Source organism: Myotis daubentonii, chromosome 18, assembly GCF_963259705.1.
Source record: "Myotis daubentonii chromosome 18, mMyoDau2.1, whole genome shotgun sequence".
Taxonomy (NCBI): Eukaryota; Metazoa; Chordata; class Mammalia; order Chiroptera; family Vespertilionidae; genus Myotis; species Myotis daubentonii.
The window spans coordinates 34210777-34230302 of NC_081857.1; the positions used below are offsets into that span (position 1 = coordinate 34210777).

The 19526-nt window shown below is 43.3% G+C and overlaps 1 protein-coding gene across 2 annotated transcripts in view; it reads right to left on the bottom strand.

The window, feature by feature from the left end:
- MAN1A2 (mannosidase alpha class 1A member 2) overlaps window positions 1-17725 on the bottom strand; it is a 72136-nt gene extending 54411 nt beyond the window's left edge. Inside the window, exons 1-3 of one of the 2 annotated variants that reach the window (XM_059673278.1) lie at window positions 16694-17725; window positions 9107-9362; window positions 31-127 (exon numbers count right to left, since the gene is read on the bottom strand). In XM_059673278.1, coding sequence (XP_059529261.1) covers window positions 31-127; window positions 9107-9362; window positions 16694-16995 — 655 coding nt within the window. In that variant the 5' untranslated portion in view covers window positions 16996-17725. Of the gene's footprint in view, window positions 1-30; window positions 128-9106; window positions 9363-16647 lie in introns of both variants that reach the window. The other variant, XM_059673279.1, reaches the window with a different exon arrangement.
- Window positions 17726-19526: the final 1801 nt, after the last annotated feature.

Genomic DNA, 19526 nt, shown 5'->3' on the forward strand with positions numbered 1-19526 from the left:
GGAAATAGTAACCAGAAAAAGTAAACTTACCAAATATATTAGTAGAGTGTCCTTTCTTTGCAATAGGTCTGAGTTCATTATGTCCCCATCCATATATCCTATAATTATCCCAGGCATGTTTCATCATCTGAGAAAAGAAAAATTATAAACCATCAATTTACATTATTCACACTGCTATCTTTGTAATTTAAGGGTTCCATTTCTATATCCTTACATATTCTCCTATATCTCCTACATTAATCAGCCTTACTCATAATGTTATTCTATTAACATTTGTATCAGTGTGAAGTACACATTATAATGTTTAATCTCAGGGTCTATGCAACACAAGGAAAAATTGAGTGTAACAGACAAGTCCTTTTATATTTAGAAGGAAGGTGTCTGTTTCATATCCTTTGCTTTTAGGAACTGCCAATCCTTTTGGGAATTGCTCTCTTCCCCCACTGTGATTATGATAGAGCTGTCAATCAAGAGGCTCTGATTCCACAACCAATTAACACAGCCTGACTAGACCAAAGATCAGCACTCTTTCTTTAAAGTAAGTATTTTAGGCTTTGCAGTCCATACAGTTTCTATACCAACTACTTAATTTGCTGTTGTAGCACAAAAGCAGCGCTTGAAAATATATAAACAATGAGCATGACTGTTCCAATTAAACTTTACTTTTAAAAAATAAAGGCAGAATTTGGCCCACAGGTTGTGGTTTACCTACTTCTGACCTAGACAAAGTGACTGTATATATGTGATTCAAGTAGGGATATTCAAATCCTTTTATACATATTATTATAGATGATAGGAGACAGAAGGCCTATCTCATTTTGCAATCTCAAACTCCAAGCAATATGTAACCCTAAAGCTGATGGAGGCTAACTCTCTCCCAAAATGGAGAAACTAAATAATGAGAGAAAGAGACAGATACATATTATTGACAGTAACATCTACAGACTTGGATTCAGCAAAGCTTGAAGCCCTCAGAGCCATTAAGCTAATAAATATTTTTATATCAAGAAGGTTGAAGTGAGTTTCTTACAACTCAGAAGTCTAAGCAATACAATAGCAAAGTATTTATATATCAACTAAATTATTTAATAGATGGTAGTGTATCAAAAATCTGTTCATTTAAAGTACACTATTTATGAAAACATTTCTCAACTTGCTTTTTGCAGCCAGCCTTACTCTTCACCAAAAGTAGACAAGGACATTACAAGGGAACTGAAAACCAATATAAAACACAAATGCAAAACTACTGAACTAAAAATTAGCAATATATGAGCACATAATGACCAAATGCAGTTTAACTCAAAAATATAAGACTAATTTAACATTCAGACACCAATCAATATAATTCACTATGTTAACAGAATAAAAAAGAAAACCATCCTCCAATAATCTTTATAGACGTAGACAAAGCATCTGACATAATTAAACACCCACTCATGATAAAGACTGTCAATGAGCTATAACTACAAGGAAATATCCTCAATGTAATAAAAGGCATTGTCAAAAAAGCTATTTCTAACAACATATTTAATGGTAAAAGACCAAATACTTAACCCCTAAAATTGAGAAAAAAATCAAGTATGTCCACTCTCACTACTTCTTTTCAAAAATGTACTAGCAGTCCTAGAGAGTGCAGTAAGAGAAGAAAAAGAATTAAGGACATAAAAAGGTAAGTTTCTCTAGTCACAAAGGACATGACTCTGTACAAGAAAAATTCTAAGCAATCTTTTAAAAAGCCACTAGAATTAATAAATGACTTCAGGAAAATAACAGGATAAAAGTTTAGCAAACTAAAATAAAATATATTCCTATATGCTAGTAATAAACAACAGAAATAGAAATTTTAAAACAATTCCATTTATAATAGCATCAAAAAACCTGACATACTTAGAAATAAATATAACAGAATATGTGCAATAACTATATAATAAGAACTACAAAATACTGCTGAGAAAAATTAAAGAAAACCTAAAAAAGTGGAAAGATATGGAAGACTATAGTTAAGATGACAATTTTTCCAAGTTCATTAATAGATCAATAAAATCCCAATCAAAATCCAGCAACCTTTTATTTTCACAGAAAAGTTAATTATAGAAAGGCAAAGGACCCAGAATGGCCAAAACAATTTATATAAAGAATAAAATTGGAGGACTTATCTGATTTAAAAACTTACTATAAATCAATCAACACAGTGTCATATTGGCATTAAGAATAAATATGTAGATTAATGAAATAGATATGAGTCCAGAAAGAGACTCAACACCTACTGATTTTGTCAACTGATTTTGAACAAAAGCATCAAGATAATTCAATCAGAAAAGGATATCCTTCCAACAACTGGAACAACTAGAAAGCCCTATGTGAAAAAAATAATGCAAGACCTTTACTTCTCATAATAAAAAAATTAACTCACAGTATAACAACACATTGAAATGTGAAAACTAAAACTAAAGCATGTGCCCACACAAGACTTGCACACAAATGTTCATAGCAACTTTATTCATAACAGCCAAAAAATGAAACAAATGTTGAGCAAATGTTCAACAGGTGAATGAATAGAACCATGGTATACCCATAAAAAGGAATACCACTAAGAAAAAATTACCTTTAGTGCATCTGCACAGATAAATCTCAAAAACATTATGCTGAGCAAAAGCCCAGCAACAAAACATCACAGATTTTATTATTACATTTGACTGAAACTCTAGAAAAGGCAAATCTAATCTATAATAAAAGCAGATCAATAGTTGCCAGGGACAAAGGAATCAGGTGGACTGACCTGAGAGGACAAAAGAAAACTGTTTTGAGATTACGGACATAGTCACATCTTGATTGTAATTACTGTTACACAGATGTATCCACCTGTCAAAACCTATCAAACTATATACTCTTAAAATACGTGTATTTTGTTGTATACAAATTGATTCCATAAAGTTCAATTTTTTAGAAAATCTAATAAGCTGCTCCACACATAATTACCACTCTCCTGAGACAATTACTCAAACTTTCACCTCTTTTTCTATTTACCTCTATATTGTTAAATATAGGTTACTAGAGGCCCAGTGCACAAAATTTGTGCACTTGGGGCGCGGAGAGGGGTCCCTCAGCCTGGCCTGCGCCCTCCTCCAGTCCAGGAGCCCTTGGGAGATGTCCAACTGATGGCTTAGCGCTGCCTCTCCCGCCACCGCTGCTGCGCTCCCCAGCTGTCAGCCGGGCTTCTGGCTGAGTGGCGCTCCCCTGTGGGAGTGCACTGACCACCAGGGGGCAGCTCCTGCATTGAGCGTACGCCCCCTGGTGGTCAGTATGCATCATAGCAACTGGTCATTCCACCATTCAGTCGATTTTCATATTAGCCTTTTATTATATAGGATATAGGATAGTGCTATTTCTTGATTTTTTTTGTTTTAGATATTTAGTATCTTCTCCTATAGTTAAAATAATTTAGCTCTCTTATGCCTCTATCAACTCATCTCCACATATACTTGTCCCCCATATAGTTCCCTGACCTACATTTTCCCAATAAGTTAACATGTTTATCTTACAACTAGAGGCCCGGTGTACAAAATTCATGCATGGGTAGGGTCCCTAGGCCTGGCCAGCAATCAGGGCCGATCAGGTTCCCCACCTCCCCCTTCCTTTGCCACCCACACACCGCCACTGCACTGTTCCCCGCTTCCCGGCCTCCCCGCCTCCTCCTTCCCTCACTCCCTCAGCGCCCCGCCACCACTGCTGGTCACCCACCATGTTCTGCTCTGACCCCTGATGGTCAGCACACGTCATAGCGAGCGATTGAACTCCCGGTCTCCCGGTCGAACTCCCGAGGGGCAATTTCCATATTAGCTTTTTATTACATAGGATTGTTACATTACTTTGTTCAACTTTTGTTTTCCCTGCTGTTAGCTACTGGTCTGAGGGTTTGGTGGTTTTTTGTTTGATTAGTTTTTAATGCAATAATTATGATTTACCTCTAAAGTTTGTGAGGTTTACAACTTGTCTCAATACAATTAAACACATCAGATAAACTGTCAGTTCCACTTTATTCTGTGACATATCCTTCCTGAAGCTCTATCCTCCTACTCTAATCTGGACTTATGTTCTCTCCACCTGAAGTGCAGCCATCATACTGCTGATTCCCTTACTCATTCCTAGGAATGCTTCTTTATTCTCTCTAGTGATAGGTACCCTGTATTCAAAACCCTTCTCTTCCTATTTTTGAGCTTAAGTACATTTTATAGCAATCTGAGAGAATGCCTAAATATATCTTTATCCTCAGATTTGATTCTTAATTTGATTGAACATAAAATTCTTCCTAGTTCCCAATATTATTGTTGAGGAATCTGATGTGCCATTATTGTACAATCCCAATCTTGTGAGTGGAACCTTTTTTTTCCTCTGTAAACTTTTAGGATCTTTTTTTATGACTATTTTTCTAAAATTTCAGGACATTTTTTTTTTTCTCATGGGGATGGATACCTGGCAGGTCCTTTCAATCTGGCAACCCACTTCCTTTAGATTTGGCTAATTTTCTTGAATTGTTTCTCTAACTTCTTCCCATTATTCCTATTCTCTTCCTACCATACCTATCTAATCACTTGTCAGATGTTCCAAATTGATCTTTTTTATTCAATTTTCTTGTCTTACTGAGATTTGTTCAATTTTAACTTCCAACTCTTCTATTGAATTTTTAAATTCTATCATATTTTTAATTTCTAAGACCATTTTCTTACTTTATATAAAATGTTCCTTTTTATAACTTACTGTTCTTATTTCATGAATTAAATTTTGTCACCCCAATGGTGTTATTTTTTAATATATTTTTTTCTGTTCCTTGTATTGTTTCTGTATCCTCTGAATTTTTCTTCCATCTGTTTCTCATGTAAGAAAATTTTGGTAAATATCCAGTGATCTTTGATTTGCTCTCCAAGTAAGAGTGAAGCACTTGCAAGACAAAGACTATCAGTGAATGAGTAACACTAGTTGCCTGAGCCTCCTCATCTTAGAGAGATCAGGTGAAGCCCAGGGGTGTTGGAGGAACAGAGTAGGTCTTTTCTCTTGGGCCAGTCTCCCCAGAGAGAAATCCTCCATTCTCCAGCTTACTGAATATAAACCTGGCTTCCAGAATTCTGAGAACTGAGCAGGAGAAAGTGATCTCAATATTCAGATTCATTTTTCACTTAATTCCCTCTACCCCCACCACTCTCTTCATTTTTCAGAATGACCTCTATGCTTTCACACAGCCATACCTGGTATTCCCCAAATCCAGATCTTCTCCAATTAATCCCTTCATAAGGTTAACTTTGGTCTTCTGTTGGGAAAAGAACAGTAGCTAGAATGCATAGTCTAGGGAATTACGGATCTAGAGGTTAAGTGCTCCTTTTAAAACTTTCAAATAATCCTTTCCCAGCTCTATTTTTAACTCCTGCCTTCAAAGGTAAATAGTGTCTAATTCTTGAAATGTTCTCTCATTCTTGACACTTTAAGGTATTCTGCTATTCACATCACCTTGCTTATTTAGCTCCTTCCCCTGCAAGCTTGTGTTTCAACTTTCTCTGCTTGTTAAGTCAGTAACCATAATGTTTAACAGAAACCTACACAGGGGTTAATATGTTTTATGCTGATATACAAGAACACTGGATAATATGGTATTCTTAATCTAAAGCATTGGTTCTCAACCTGTGGGTCGCGACCATTGGAAAACACATATAGCATATCAGATATTTACATTATGATTCATAACAGTAGCAAAATTACAGTTATGAAGTAGCAACAAAAATAATTTCATGGTTGGGGGTCACCACATGAGGAACTGTATTAAAGGGTCGCGGCATTAGGAAAGTTGAGGACCACTGAAAAGGGTTAATTCAGCAGGTCTGGGTGGTCCAAACCCAGCACACCTCAAAGAAAGGTTTGGCCAGTGGTAGGCTCCTAGAAAATAACCTCTAACCCTTTATTACCCTGCCTGTTAAGAGTAACTGCTTACCTGAAGCCTTGGGCTGTGTCAGAGTTTATGTTAACAATGTGATTTATGGTAGGGGCCTTGGGCCACATGGTATTAGCCTGACCTCTGGAGGAGTTGGAGAACTAAGCTCAGGCAAGCCTACATAACAAACCTCCAATAAAAGCCCTGGACACCAAGGCTCAGATGAACTTCCCTGGTTGGCAACACTTCACGCACACTGCCACACATCACTGCTGGGAGAACCAGGCACTGTCTACATCACTCCAGCGGGTCTCTCCTGGACTCTGTCCTATGTGCCTTTTCTATTACTAACTTTAGTTTTATTGTAATAAACTGAAACAATAAATACAACAGCTTTGCTGAATCCTGTGTGTACTTCTAGCAAATCAATGAGCCTTTGGGTGGTCTTAACATACAGCTATCTATCTGAATTATTATGTACATGAGAAAGTATTTCAATAAAATCTAATGACATCTAAAAAAAGCAGGTCACCCATCTTACAAAAACAATAACTACCTATCAATGTCTCCCCAACACTGTCCAAAGAAAGTGCCTTAACAGTCTGGGCATAAAACAAAACATCAAAGGTGAGGTAAAATCAGAGTAAAGTTCTATTTTGATTCCATCGAGGTTGTCTTATAATAATTCATAAGGTCAAGCTTAAAGTACCTGCTAAATCATTCATATTCATTACTAGAATATATCCATATAGATATTTGAATATTTGAATTAAACTTACTACCTTATTTTATGATAAACAATATCTTTGGAATATTGTTGTGCAATTACACCCAGACAAAATCTACATAGGCAATACAATTGCAAACTCCATCTGAAATTAGCTGGAGTTTTAATTTACAAAGTTCAACTGAAATATTCACTAAATTACACCCCCACACACACACTATGGCATTCTCTTTATCTCCAAGTCATTCCTAAAATAACAAACTGAAAGACTTCTGTGACTAAATAAATATAAAGAATTCTGAGATCAATCCCTCCCCATTCTTCAGTCCATTGAGACTCTTTGGAAGGAATGTGTTCTTAATCTGCTGTATAGTTACAGGGTTTCATAGCACATTCCCTAAAAGATGACAGATATGCACAGTGGGCATGGCTCAGTGGCTGAGCGTCAACCTGAACCAGGAGGTCACCGATCAATTCTAGTCGGGGTACATGCTTGGGTTGCCACTTAAATCACTGGTGTGGGGCGTGCAGGAGGCAGCCAATCAATGATTCTCTCTCATCACTGATGTTTCTATCTCTTTCTCCCTCTCCCTTCCTCTCTGAAATCAATAAAAATGTAATTTTAAAAAAGATGACAGTTATAAAGCTAACTCTTGAGAAGCATGTTTATGAGGAGATATGCATAGTATCCAGCAGAGTCCCTTATAACTTAACACTAAAGAAATTTCTTATTCAATAACTTATTTATAAATCTATTCTACATTATTTATAAAATGCTGACTATCAAAAGATCTCTGAACACAGGGAGAATGATGTAACATCCAAACAACATTATAGCAAAATTTTAAGTGACCAATACGTATAACACATATTAAGAGAGTTCTAGCCCTTACTGTTAACTTGGAAAATGAACTACAACTATGACCCAAAAACAAACAAGACCAAAGTAAAACAGCATAAATGGTGTGCATATATGTGTGTGTGTGTGTCGCCAGTCAAATATCTACACTAATAAAAGAGAAAAATGGTAATTGGCGTACCATGCTACCCTTTTCATTGGCTAATCAGGGCTAAATGCAAATTAACTGCCAACTAAGATGGCAGTTAATTGCCAACAAAGATGGCGGCTAATTTGCATATGTAGGCACAATGCAGGGAGGCGAAAGGGAAAGCAGGAAGAAGCCCCCTGCCACTGAAAGTGATCGGAAACCCAGGGGGGAGCTAAGAGCTGGGGGGCAGGACAAAGGCGGCCCCAGGGCCATGATCGGAGAATCAGGCACCTTTGCCGCCCTGGCCAGTGATAGCAGGAAGTAGGGGTGGAGCCAGCGATGGGAGCTGGGCACGGTCGAAGCTGGCAGTCCTGGGAGCTAGGGGTCCCTTGCCTTGGCCTAAAGTGGAGCCCACGATCGCGGGGCCGCTGCAGCTGCGGGTCCCCGCTGCCCGGGCCAGACGCCTCAGCCAGAGGCGTCCAGCAGGGGCGGAGCCCACGCGATCGCAGCGCCCCCCGCTGCCACTGCGGGTCCCCGCTGCCCGGGCCGGACGCCTAGGCCAGAGGCGTTAGGCCTGGGCAGGGGCGGAGCCTGCAACCGCGGGGAGCTGGGGTCCCCTGCCCAGGCCTAATGCTTCGGCCAGAGGCGTTAGGCCTGGGCAGGGGCAGAGCGAGAGATCGCGGCGCTGCTGCCGCTGCGGGTCCCCACTGCCCGGGCCGGACGCCTCGGCCAGAGGCGTTAGGCCTGGGCAGGGGCAGAGCCTGTAACCGCGGGGAGCTGGGGGTCCCCTGCCCAGGCCTGACACCTCTGCCGGAGGCCTCAGGCCTGGTCAAGGGGCCAATCTGGTGATTGGTGATCGGAGGGTGATGAGGGGCAACTCCTCTGGCCAAGGCATCAGGCCTGGGCGGGGGGCTGGGGGGTCCCCCCTGCCCAGGCCTGATGCCTGGGCCAGAGGCATCAGGCCTGGGTCGGGGGCGGAGCCGGGAATTGGGGGGATATGATGGTCCCCTTGCCCAGGCCTGAAGCCTGGGTCAGAGGCGTCAGGCTTGGGAGAGGGGTGGAGCAAGTGATCAGAGGGAGATGGGGGTCCCCTGCCCAGGCATGATTCCTGGGCCAGAGGCCTCAGGCCTGGGCGGGGGTCAGAGCCAGTGATCAGGGGGAGATGGGGGTCCCCTGTCCAAGCCTGACACCTCTGGCGGAGGCGTCAGGCCTGGGCAAGGGGCCCATCAGGCGATCGGAGGGTGATGTGGGTCTACGCCTCTGGCCGAGGCATCAGGCCTGGGCAAGGGGCCGATCCTGCGATTGGAGGGTGATGGGGGTCAACGCCTGAGGACTCCCAGTATGTGAGAGGGGGCAGGCTGGGCTGAGGGACACTCCCCCCCCCCCCCCCCACACCCAGTGCACGAATTTCATGCACCGGGCCCCTAGTATATCTATAACCACTTCATATCATAAATCTCAGATTATTACCTCTTTAATTTTTTCCCTTTTCTTTCTTATGTCATCATCTTCTGGATCTCCACCATTTATTCCTGAAAGGTTTGGTATAGGGACTGGTGGTAGTGGCTTTTTCTCTTTAATCTTCATTTCTTGGACTACCTTATTTTTCTCTGTCTGAATTTCTGCTCGTATTTCCTCTCTCGACTTTTTTAATTTTTCTTTTGCTTCTTCCAGGGCCTTCTCATGATCGGCTCGAATTTTATTCCTCAAACGTTCCTCTTCTTCCCTGTAAGGAGAAAAAAAGACTGGTTAGAATGACCCTTAAAACCTCCAAGCTTTAAACATGAAACTTAAAGTTTCCTCCACCAAACCCAGATAGTTGATTCCTACTCCTACCATTGAAAGACAGCAATGATCTGTGAGAGACTCATATTTATCTGCCCAAAGAACAGGATAAATATAACTTGGTATGAGCTCTGGATGCCAAAGAGCTAACACTTTACACAATGGAGGAAGAGGGAACCTAGAAAGAAAGTTACAATTTCAGGGCCAATGAAAACAGAGGAAACAGCAATCAGTAACTTATAAGTAGACACATGAAAAAAAAAGAAAAAAAGGAGGGAGGGGAAGAGGGAGAAAGGACAAGAGACATACCAGTGAAAAACTTGCGGAGAGAGAGAAAATTAAAAATAGAATTAAGAACTCAGTATCAAGATGAACAAAAATATAAACAGGGTCAAGGAAAGAGATAAGCAGAAAAATAAGAGGATGGAAATTCTTTCATTTTGTTATATAGTACATCATATTCTTCTACAACTTTTGAATTTTGGAAATAACATAGAGCTTACAGCACAACGGTTCCCAACTAATGTGGGCATGACTACTTAAAAGTCTCTTGAGCCCTTGTTAAAAATACAGATTCCAATTCAGCAGGTCCGTGTGACACCCATGAATTAATATTATTAAGGAGAGCAGTAACTGGCCCACTTTAAACCACCGCACAGAAAGTGCTAAAATGTACAGTCTAGGACAGGGGTGGGCAACCTTTTTGTGAGTGCGTGCCAAAACCAGCAAAATCTCTGACTCAAAATTCTTCTGCGTGCCAACCCTAATTTTTTTTTTTTAAGATATTTTATTGATTTTTTACAGAGGGGAAGGAAGAGAGATAGAGAGTTAGAAACATCGATGAGAGAGAAACATCGATCAGCTGCCTCCTGCACATCTCCCACGAGGGATGTGCCCGCAACCAAGGTACATGCCCTTGACCGGAATCGAACCTGGGACCTTTCAGTCCGCAGGCCGACGCTCTATCCACTGAGCAAACCGGTTTCGGCGCAACCCTAATTTTTTGAGAACATGTTACGCCTACTTGATATCTCTTAAGTTGTACGTATGTGAAGAACCTTGAAGAAATAATAAAATTCATTCGAGCGACAAAAACACAGTATATGATGATGGAAAATACATTTATTTTTTAATGTATACATGTTATGTAAAATTATTTATCTAAGATGCACCTACACTGAATTTATCTGAAAAATAAAAAAGTCGATATTAAGAAAAAAATTGTAAATGGAAGATTATAAGAGAGGGTTTCGCGTGCCAGCAAAAGTTACTGGCCTACCATATTTGGCATGCGTGCCAGGGGTTGCCCACCCCTGATCTAGGAAGACTATTATCTACATTTCTAAATAGCACAGCACAAGTCAGAACTTCATCACTGTAATACAACTTAGGTTCTTTGCAGTTTACATTTCTTAAGATGTTAATATGTAATCTCCTATCTAACAGAAATTCACCAGTATATTGGTAGTAGAATCCCTTCTCTTCCTACAGAAGTCAAATGGTTCTGGGTACTTTATCTTTCTATTGTCTAACAGCAAGGCAAGGAAGGCCCTGTGATCTACACTTTTGAAATCAGATGCTCAGGCTGAAACTACAGATCTGGAATAAGTGGCATAAAGGAACAATAATTCAATTTTAGAAGTCACTCAGAAAGCAGAGGAATCTAGTGTCCAGAGGCAGCAAAGCTATAACCAGCACTCAGTGACCTGCAGCACCAACAATGGTACATTAACTGTTCCTTAACCTTCACTATGGTTCTGCATACCTGCCTTCCTTTAATGCCTGAATATCTGCTAAACCTAGTTCTCCAGATCTTATGTCAATTCTGAAAGCCAACCAATATCCTTCCAATACCTATTTTACATGCACTACAGCTGGTTTCTTCTATTTGTATCCAACATTCCTCTCCTTCAAGTCAATGCACTAAAAACAAGAGAGCCATACAGCACCAGTGAGTAAACCAAAATTCTCAACTCCAAATCCGCTCTTCCATACTCTACTCCATGATGCTGGGGCTTAGACTCTGCAAATTACCTCTGCCTCTTTCTTTGTCAGCTGGTTTCCTATTAGTTCAACCCAAAATCAAACCTATGAGCATATGAAAAAATGTTATACAGCGGAAATGGCATTACAAATCCATGGGAAAGGACAGACTCTTCAATAAGGAGCACGGGAACAAGTGGACACCAGCATAGAAAAATATAAATTCAGTCCTAACCTCATCATACACAAAAATCAACACCAAGCTGTGAAAAACAAACTTTAAAATTACCAAAAGTGAAAATAAGGAGACTATAACTTCAGGGTAGAAAAACATTCCCTAAGCAAAATCCAAAAAGCAATACCATAAAGGAAAATATTGACTCTTTCAATTTTATTAAAATGTGACACTTCTGTAAAACTAAAGATATCATAAACAAAGTATAAAAATAAGACACCCATTGCAAGAAGATACATGTAATGCATCTACCTAAGAATTCATCAGGATGTATAAATAATTCCTACAAATGAATTTGAAAAGGGAGAATAAGCCATAAGAAAAAACAGGCCAAAAAAATGTTAGTAAACAACTCAAAGGCTAGGAAACCCAAATAAGAAATCAATGTTTTAAAAAATATCCCACTTCACTCAGTAATGAGAGTAATAAAAACTAAAATTGGCATCAGATTGGTGAAGATTTTTTAAATACACAATACCTTGGTTTGCAAAGATGAGTACAAATTGGTACAACTACTGTGCAGACTAATTGAGTAACAAAATTTGAGTCAATAATGCACATACTTTACAACTTAATAGTTGTATTATTAAACTTTTACCCTGGAGGAAAAACTCAGGGGGGCACAAGAATACATGTACAAGAATGTTTTTGTAGCAAAAATATGGACTTGACCTAAACATTTATCAACAGGGGAATGTAGAAATAATTTGAAGTTTAATCATGTATACCTAAAGTAGATAACTGAATCACAGCCCAATATATCAACATACATAAATCCTTAAAAAATGTTGAGCAAAAAGAAAAAAAATTGCAGAATGATATATATGTTTAAGAACATACAAAACAATATATATATTGATATATAACTTATATCAATATATATGCTGTAGAAGCATAAAACCATGTAATGTCAAACTCAGAGGCTTATCTCAAGAAAGGTAATCTTCTGCTGAAATTTTCAGATTTGAAGTAGTGGGTACAATGACAGTAATATTATCTGTTAAGACTTTTATGTATGCCTATAACTTTTTAAAAAACAAGAATGGTATAGAAAATATATACTAGATATCAGAACATACTATTATAAAATTATGAAATTAAAATAGCATGGTGCTTTTAGGAATAACCAGAAAAATCCATAGGGGGAGTTAAAAAAGAAAAGAACTCTGCACATATAGTGATATATTATCATTTAGTTAACTAATCCCCTGTTGACAGACATTTGGATCATTTACAATATGTCATGTTTTGGCTTCAGGGAACATTCTTGTACATTACTTTGTGCACTGATGTGAAGATTTACCAAGAATAAGTTCTTAGAAGAACTGCTGGATCAAAGAATATGTACTTTAAATGAGCTAATATTACAAAAAAAATTCTATTAATTTAGACTTACACCAACAGTCTAAGCACAGGATGAACCAGCTGTTCGCTGCTCACCACACCCTAGGTATTACCAATCTTTCTAAGTACAGGGGAAAAATCTAGATCATGAAAAACAAAATGTTTTATAATGGCATCACAAACTAACGGAAAAACAATTCACATTTACTGTTATATACATAACAGATATACACCAAACAGATATAAACTTCATATCAGATACCATCTTACTGCCAAGTATTGAAGGGGTAATGCATGCACATATTACAGGCAGTCCTCAAGTTACGTCATTTCAACGTATGTACATATGTGCTTTATGTTTTTTATTATTTATTTACCACAAGTAAAGGTCAGGAATTGTTATCTTTCTTTTTTTTTTTTTACTGTTTCACTTCATTACTGCTGTGTATGTGCTCCATGTGAGTGACATAGGTGCTTATGTAGGTGGGTTCTGACTTATGGCAAAAATCACGTTATGTCGCGCCATAGGAACGGATCTCCGACGTAACCCAGAGACCTACTGTACTTTATAAATAAACTTAACAAACATAACCATATAGCTATACAGAAAAACTATGGCATGTGCACATAGTTTTAGATACATAAATACATAGAATTGTGCCAGATCTCAATTTAGCACAATGATTAGCACATTTTTTTCAGATGCCAGGGTCTAGTTCTTTATGGAAAAAAAGCTGCAGGAGCATTGCCCCTTATATCCAGATAGCCTAGTCCACATGCCAGAAATATGTAAGTTAATGGCATAAATGCTTATTGGGGGGGGGGGGAGGAGGAAAGATAAAACAATAATTTATCTGAACTTTTGAAAAATCCCAATGACCAGAGCCTCATTAAGTGAAAAGAACCCCTAGAATCTGACTCCAAAGATGATAATATATGCTTTAAGAATGATGTTGAGATTTGAATCTAAGATTTAAATTTTTCAGTCATGTCTGAGTCAAAATTAATCATCTTCATTATTCTCCAATAATCCCCGATACTTAGTATAATGCTTAGTACATAATAACTACTCCAAACATTTGCTGAATAAATATGACCAATATTTTTAAATGAAAACAGCAATATCACTAAGGAGACATCAAGAGATCTGCCTAAGTAAAAGAGGTTGATTTTATAAACAGGTAAATGTCAAAAAATATAAAAAGAAAACAGCACACACACTATTCTTTGTAGTCTCTAGATTACTTCATATCCTTTTAAAAAAAAACAACTATATAGCTTGTCTCTAAAGTTCTTGTTAAGATATGAAGAACAAAGGAGAACACTGTCAAAGACATCTCTCAATATTAACGCTAGGAAATTACAGTCTTAAATCAAAGAAAATTTCACAAGGTCTGAGGCCTGAATTACTAAAGGACTCTTGTTTTTCACAAAATCTATATCCTACTATCCTATAATCTTAGATAAATTAAGAGATGTAATTGTTAACCAGGCTCAAAAGTGACACCTGGAAATACTTCTGTAAATATACCTATTACCTTCAGGCTAGTATATAAAATGTTCAATAAAGTTTACTTTTAAACTCATGAAAAACTAGAATGTGCATACCATTTCATTCATTTACTTTTTAAACTGGTACAGATTTCATTATATAAATAATCATATACAGTATTCTCCCCTTATCCACAGGAGATACATTCCAAGACCCCCAGTCGGTGCCTAAAACCATGAATAGTGCCAAATCCTATATACATTGTTTTCCCCTATACACACATACTTTTTCACTTAAAGAAAGCATGTTATGGCTTTTCTTTGCCACAACCAAATTGTCAGTATCACTACTCTTTGGCTTTGGGGCCATTATTATGTAAAACAAGAGTGACTTGAACACAAACATTGCAATACCAGGACAGCGGATCTGATAACTGAGAGGGCTACTAAGTGACTACAGGTAGTGTATACAGTGTGGACTCACTGGACAAAGGGATGATTCACTTTCCAGGAGGGACAGAGCAGGATGGAATGGGATTTCATCATGCTACTCAGAAGACACACAATTTAAAACTTATGAATTATTTATTTCTGAAATTTCCCATTTAATATTTTCTGACCATGGGTGACTTCAGGTAACTGAAACCACAAAAAGCAGAACCATGGAGGGGTGGAGGGGTGGGGGGAGGGGGTAGATGACTACTGTAATAAATAAATAAATAAATTCTAGCCATTTATAAAATGATTTTTTAAATCTTAATTTTTTTCAAATTCACATAGAGCAAAGGCAAAATAAAATAAATACAAAAGAGCACAGAAGTTGAAAATGATGGCAAAAGTTCCAAATTAATTTAATTACAAAATAATGGCATGAAACAATTTTAGAAGTAACTACTCCATAAGGTTCAGCCAAAAGTCAAAGAACCAGCAAACAAATAATAAATTAACAAGATTGAGAAAAGGAAAAACCAGCTCTCATTACAACAGTGCATTTTCCCAAGTATTTAACTCAGGCTCACATGTGAACCTACGCTTTCTCAAAAACTTTATGCTTCATAAAAAGTTAAAATAACATCAGCCGAAAACAACTCAAGCATATGATTCTCATCACACACTGAAAAATTATTGTAAGAAAAGAAGGGGGAAAATGTAGGTTTGAGAAAAGTAAATACTTTCTCAAACTCTTTTTTTTTATGCAAATTACATAAATGATTTAAAGAGATTGTAACTAAAGCTCCCATTTTATCCCAATTTGGCCAAACTCTCCCAGGAGGTCACTTCAGATTTGGTTATTTGAAAGAACTTGAACCCTTTAATCGATCACCTTCTAATAGTTACTTGACACATTCCACCTCTCAACTAAATATATATATATATAAGGGTAAAATTAAATTTTAAAACATAAACTAGATCTTGTCTACATGACTCTCAAAGTGAAACGACAGGATTCAATGGCATCTTAACTGATTCCACATAGAGCCCCCAAAGGCATCCCCTGAAAATAACAACAACCAGGGCATTTCTGCATGTTAAGAAATGAGGCCGGGCCAACGTGGCCCGGTAGTGGAGTGTGGACCTATGAACCCGGAGATCACAGTCCGATTTCCCGTCAGGGCACATGCTGGGGTTGCAGGCTCGAACCTCAGGAGGAGGCAACTCGATCAATGATTCTCTCTCATCATGGATGTTTCTCTCTCCCTCTCCCTTCTTTCAAATCAATATATATAAATATATAAAATGACAGGTATATTCAGCCCGTCTTTGTCTTCCTAAAAAGCTAAGATTCACTACCACGTTTAATTACAAAGTCAGAGAACGAGAGCCCTTTAGGAGAGGACAAACCCGTAGAAGCTGTCAGGATTCAATCAATACACCTATTTCACCGGGTGGCACAATGACCGAATGCAACACATTCTTAATAAATGAAGGCACAACCTAGGTCACTATTTCTCCAGGTGACCCCTGGACACAAATGCTTCTCCTGTACAACACGAAGGCGCTGGACACTCAATGGGGCTCCAGGAGCCCTTTCAGGCCATGGTGCTACTAAACCAGTTTTGAAATAACAAGTCTCACAACTCGGGGAAAATTACATTTTACTGAAAAAAGAAGGCGGAGCAGAAAAAAAAATCACACACCACACAAACGACAGATCTGATGCAATAAATCATACCTTGCTCTGCCCAATGTCACCACCACCACTTGTGAAATGAACCAACCTGTGTCGGTGCTCATCGGGCCCGTGAATCAGGAAGCCTCCGGGGTTCTTCGCCCCTTTGTGGGCATCGACGTGCGGAATCAGCACATCTTCCAAACCCAGATCAAAGCGTTTGTGTTTCGAAGAGTCTGGAAGGAAGAAGAATGCCCCAAAACACAGGGTGATGAAGGCACTGAGGATGAGCAGGAGGATAAACTTCTCGGAAAGTCTCAAGGTGGCCCGGTGGTGCGGGAAGGAGGGCGGCCCCAGGTTCAGGGGCGGGATCCTCCGTCCGGACAGGGGCAGCAGCGCGGGGGCGGTCATCCTTCACGCTCTCGCACGAAACGCGTTATCCAGTCCTCCTCTCCCGGCCAATGCGCGACACATGGGACCCCCTTCCACGCCCGGGCAGCGACGGGGGAACGCAGCTGCTCTCCTCGGCCAGGACGGCGGCGCTCCCTCCACAGGGCGCCTCCCCGCGCGGGCCCGGGACACTGACACACGTGTGGCCCCGCGACTGGCGGCTCACGCCCGCTGACAGCGCCTTCGCCGGGGGGTGCGGGGCTCTCGCCAGCCTCCTCCTCATGCCCGGGGCTGGGCCAGGCGGGCAGCGCCGCAGCGGGGACGCCCGGCGGCTTCTTCCATGCCGGCGCCCCGGGGTGCTCCGAGGGGGTCTCGCGCCCCCGAAGGCCGCCCGGCCCGATCCGCGGAGTCAGTCAGGGAAGGTTCCCTTCGCCGCCTCGGAGGCTCGGGTCCCGCGGTCTCTCACCCTCGGCGGCGGGAAAAACCAGGGTCTCCTCGGAAGTCGGCCGACAGGGAGGGCGGTCTCCCACCGCGCCGGGCGGACCGGCAGCAGGTCTCGGACGCCCGCGCCGCCCGACACGGCCCCGGCTCCGGGGAGGGCTCGACACTGCCCACCGGACGGCTGGCGCGCAGGGCATCCGCGTCCCGAGCCCCAGCGCCCTCCCGGCCGCCGCCGCGTCGCCGCTGTCGCTACCGCGCGGCTCTGTCAGGAGCGGAACTTCCTCCTCCGGCGGCCACTGAGGAGCCCGGGCGTCGCGCGGGGAGGGAGCGCGGGCCGCCCCGCCGGCTCCTCCTCCTTCTCCTCCTCCTCCTCCCGGCGGCCGGTGGAGTTAACCCGGGCGCCTGCCCCCCGAGCGAGGCCGCCGCTGCCCCCGCCGCGCCCGGACGCGCTGACCGAGCCCCCGCGGCTCCGCGGCGGGAGGAGAAGCCGAGCCGCGGCCCCTTGTTCCGAGAGCGCGGGCCCGGCGCCTGCTCATTCCTCGCTCGGCTCCGGGGAGGCGGCGGCGGCCCCGAGCGCGCGGGAGCAGCGGCGCCTCGGGCGGGGAGGTCGGCCCGGCCGCCGGGAGGGCCTCCTCCGGTCCTCGCAGCGGCTCGCTCGGAGGCGGCTGCGGGAGGGGCGGTGCGTCCACGCGGTGCGGGGCTGCGAGCGGGTCCTGGTCCCCGCCGCCTCGGGCCGGGGAGCGCCGCACGGCCGGGGCCCACACCCGTTGGGCACACGCGGGAGAGGGGCCGGGCGGGGGCGGCGGGCACGCACTGGCCTCACTGCCCCGACTCGCGAGTGGGCGTCCCCGGCGGCGAGTGCGAGGTGCGCGCGCACGCTCCGCCCGCCGGCCCCGCCCCCGCCCGCCGGCCGCGCTCCGGCCTCGCGCCGCTGCGGCGCCCGCGCCCCCGGAAGCTCCCTGCCGCCGCCGTGTGGACCCGCGAGGGAAGCCGGCCGCCACCGGCGCTTCTCCGGTAACCCCGCCGGTGCCGAGCGCGCCGCCATGGGGTGGGGGACGCCCCGGCGTTCGGGCGAGCGAGGCTGGGTCGTGGGGGGTTCGCCGCCGTTGAGTGTCACGGCTCCAAGGGTTCTGGCGGCCGAGGTTCCCGGTTACCGACCAGAACCAGGGGTTCCTAGGGCCCACGACGAGGTCTCAACTTTCTCCACGCGGCCCATGTGCACGTGGCGGGGCACCCGAGGCGGCAATATTGAGCGCCAGCCCTTTGTGCCAGGCTCTGTGTTAAAAATAGAACGGCCACCTTGCCCTTCCCATTGGGCTTCCTTTCCGAGGGATCTAGGACAGAGCCTTGTCCCGGTCCAGAGCCCTCACCACCGCCCCGCCCCCCCCCCATGTAAGAGATAGAAGTGTCAATGAGGGGGTGCGGGAGCCCCAAGACCACAGTGCGTTCACATCAGGCTCAACGCTGTCTGAGTGGATTCTGCTGTCCATAGTATTAAGTAAAAAAAATTATATATATACTAGGGGCCCGGTGCACGAAATTCGTGCACTGGGGGTGTGTGTGGGGGGGGAGTGTCCCTCAGCCCAGCCTGCCCCCTCTCACATACTGGGAGCCCTCAGGCGTTGACCCCCATCATCCTCCAATCGCAGGATCGGCCCCTTGCCCAGGCCTGACGCCTCTGGCCTAGGCGTCGGCCCGGGCAGCGGGGACCTGCAGTGGCAGCGGGGGGCGCCACGATTGCACGGGCTCTGCCCCTGCCCCTGCAGGATGCCTCTGGCCTAGGCGTCCGGCCCGGGCAGCGGGGACCCACAGCTGCAGCGGCCCCATGATCGTGGGCTCCGCTTTAGGCCCAGGCGAGGGACCCCGAGCTCCTGGGACTGCCAGCTTTGACCGTGCCCAGCTCCCATCGCTGGCTCCACCCCTACTTCCTGCTATCACTGGCCAGGGCGGAAAAGGCGCCTGATTCTCCAATCATGGCTGGGGGGCAGGGCAAAGGCGGCCCCAGGGCCGCCTTTGCCCTGCCCCCCAGCTCTTAGCTCCCCCCTGGGTTTCTGATCACTGTCAGTGGCAGGGGGCTTCTTCCTGCTTTCCCTTTCGCCTCCCTGCATTGT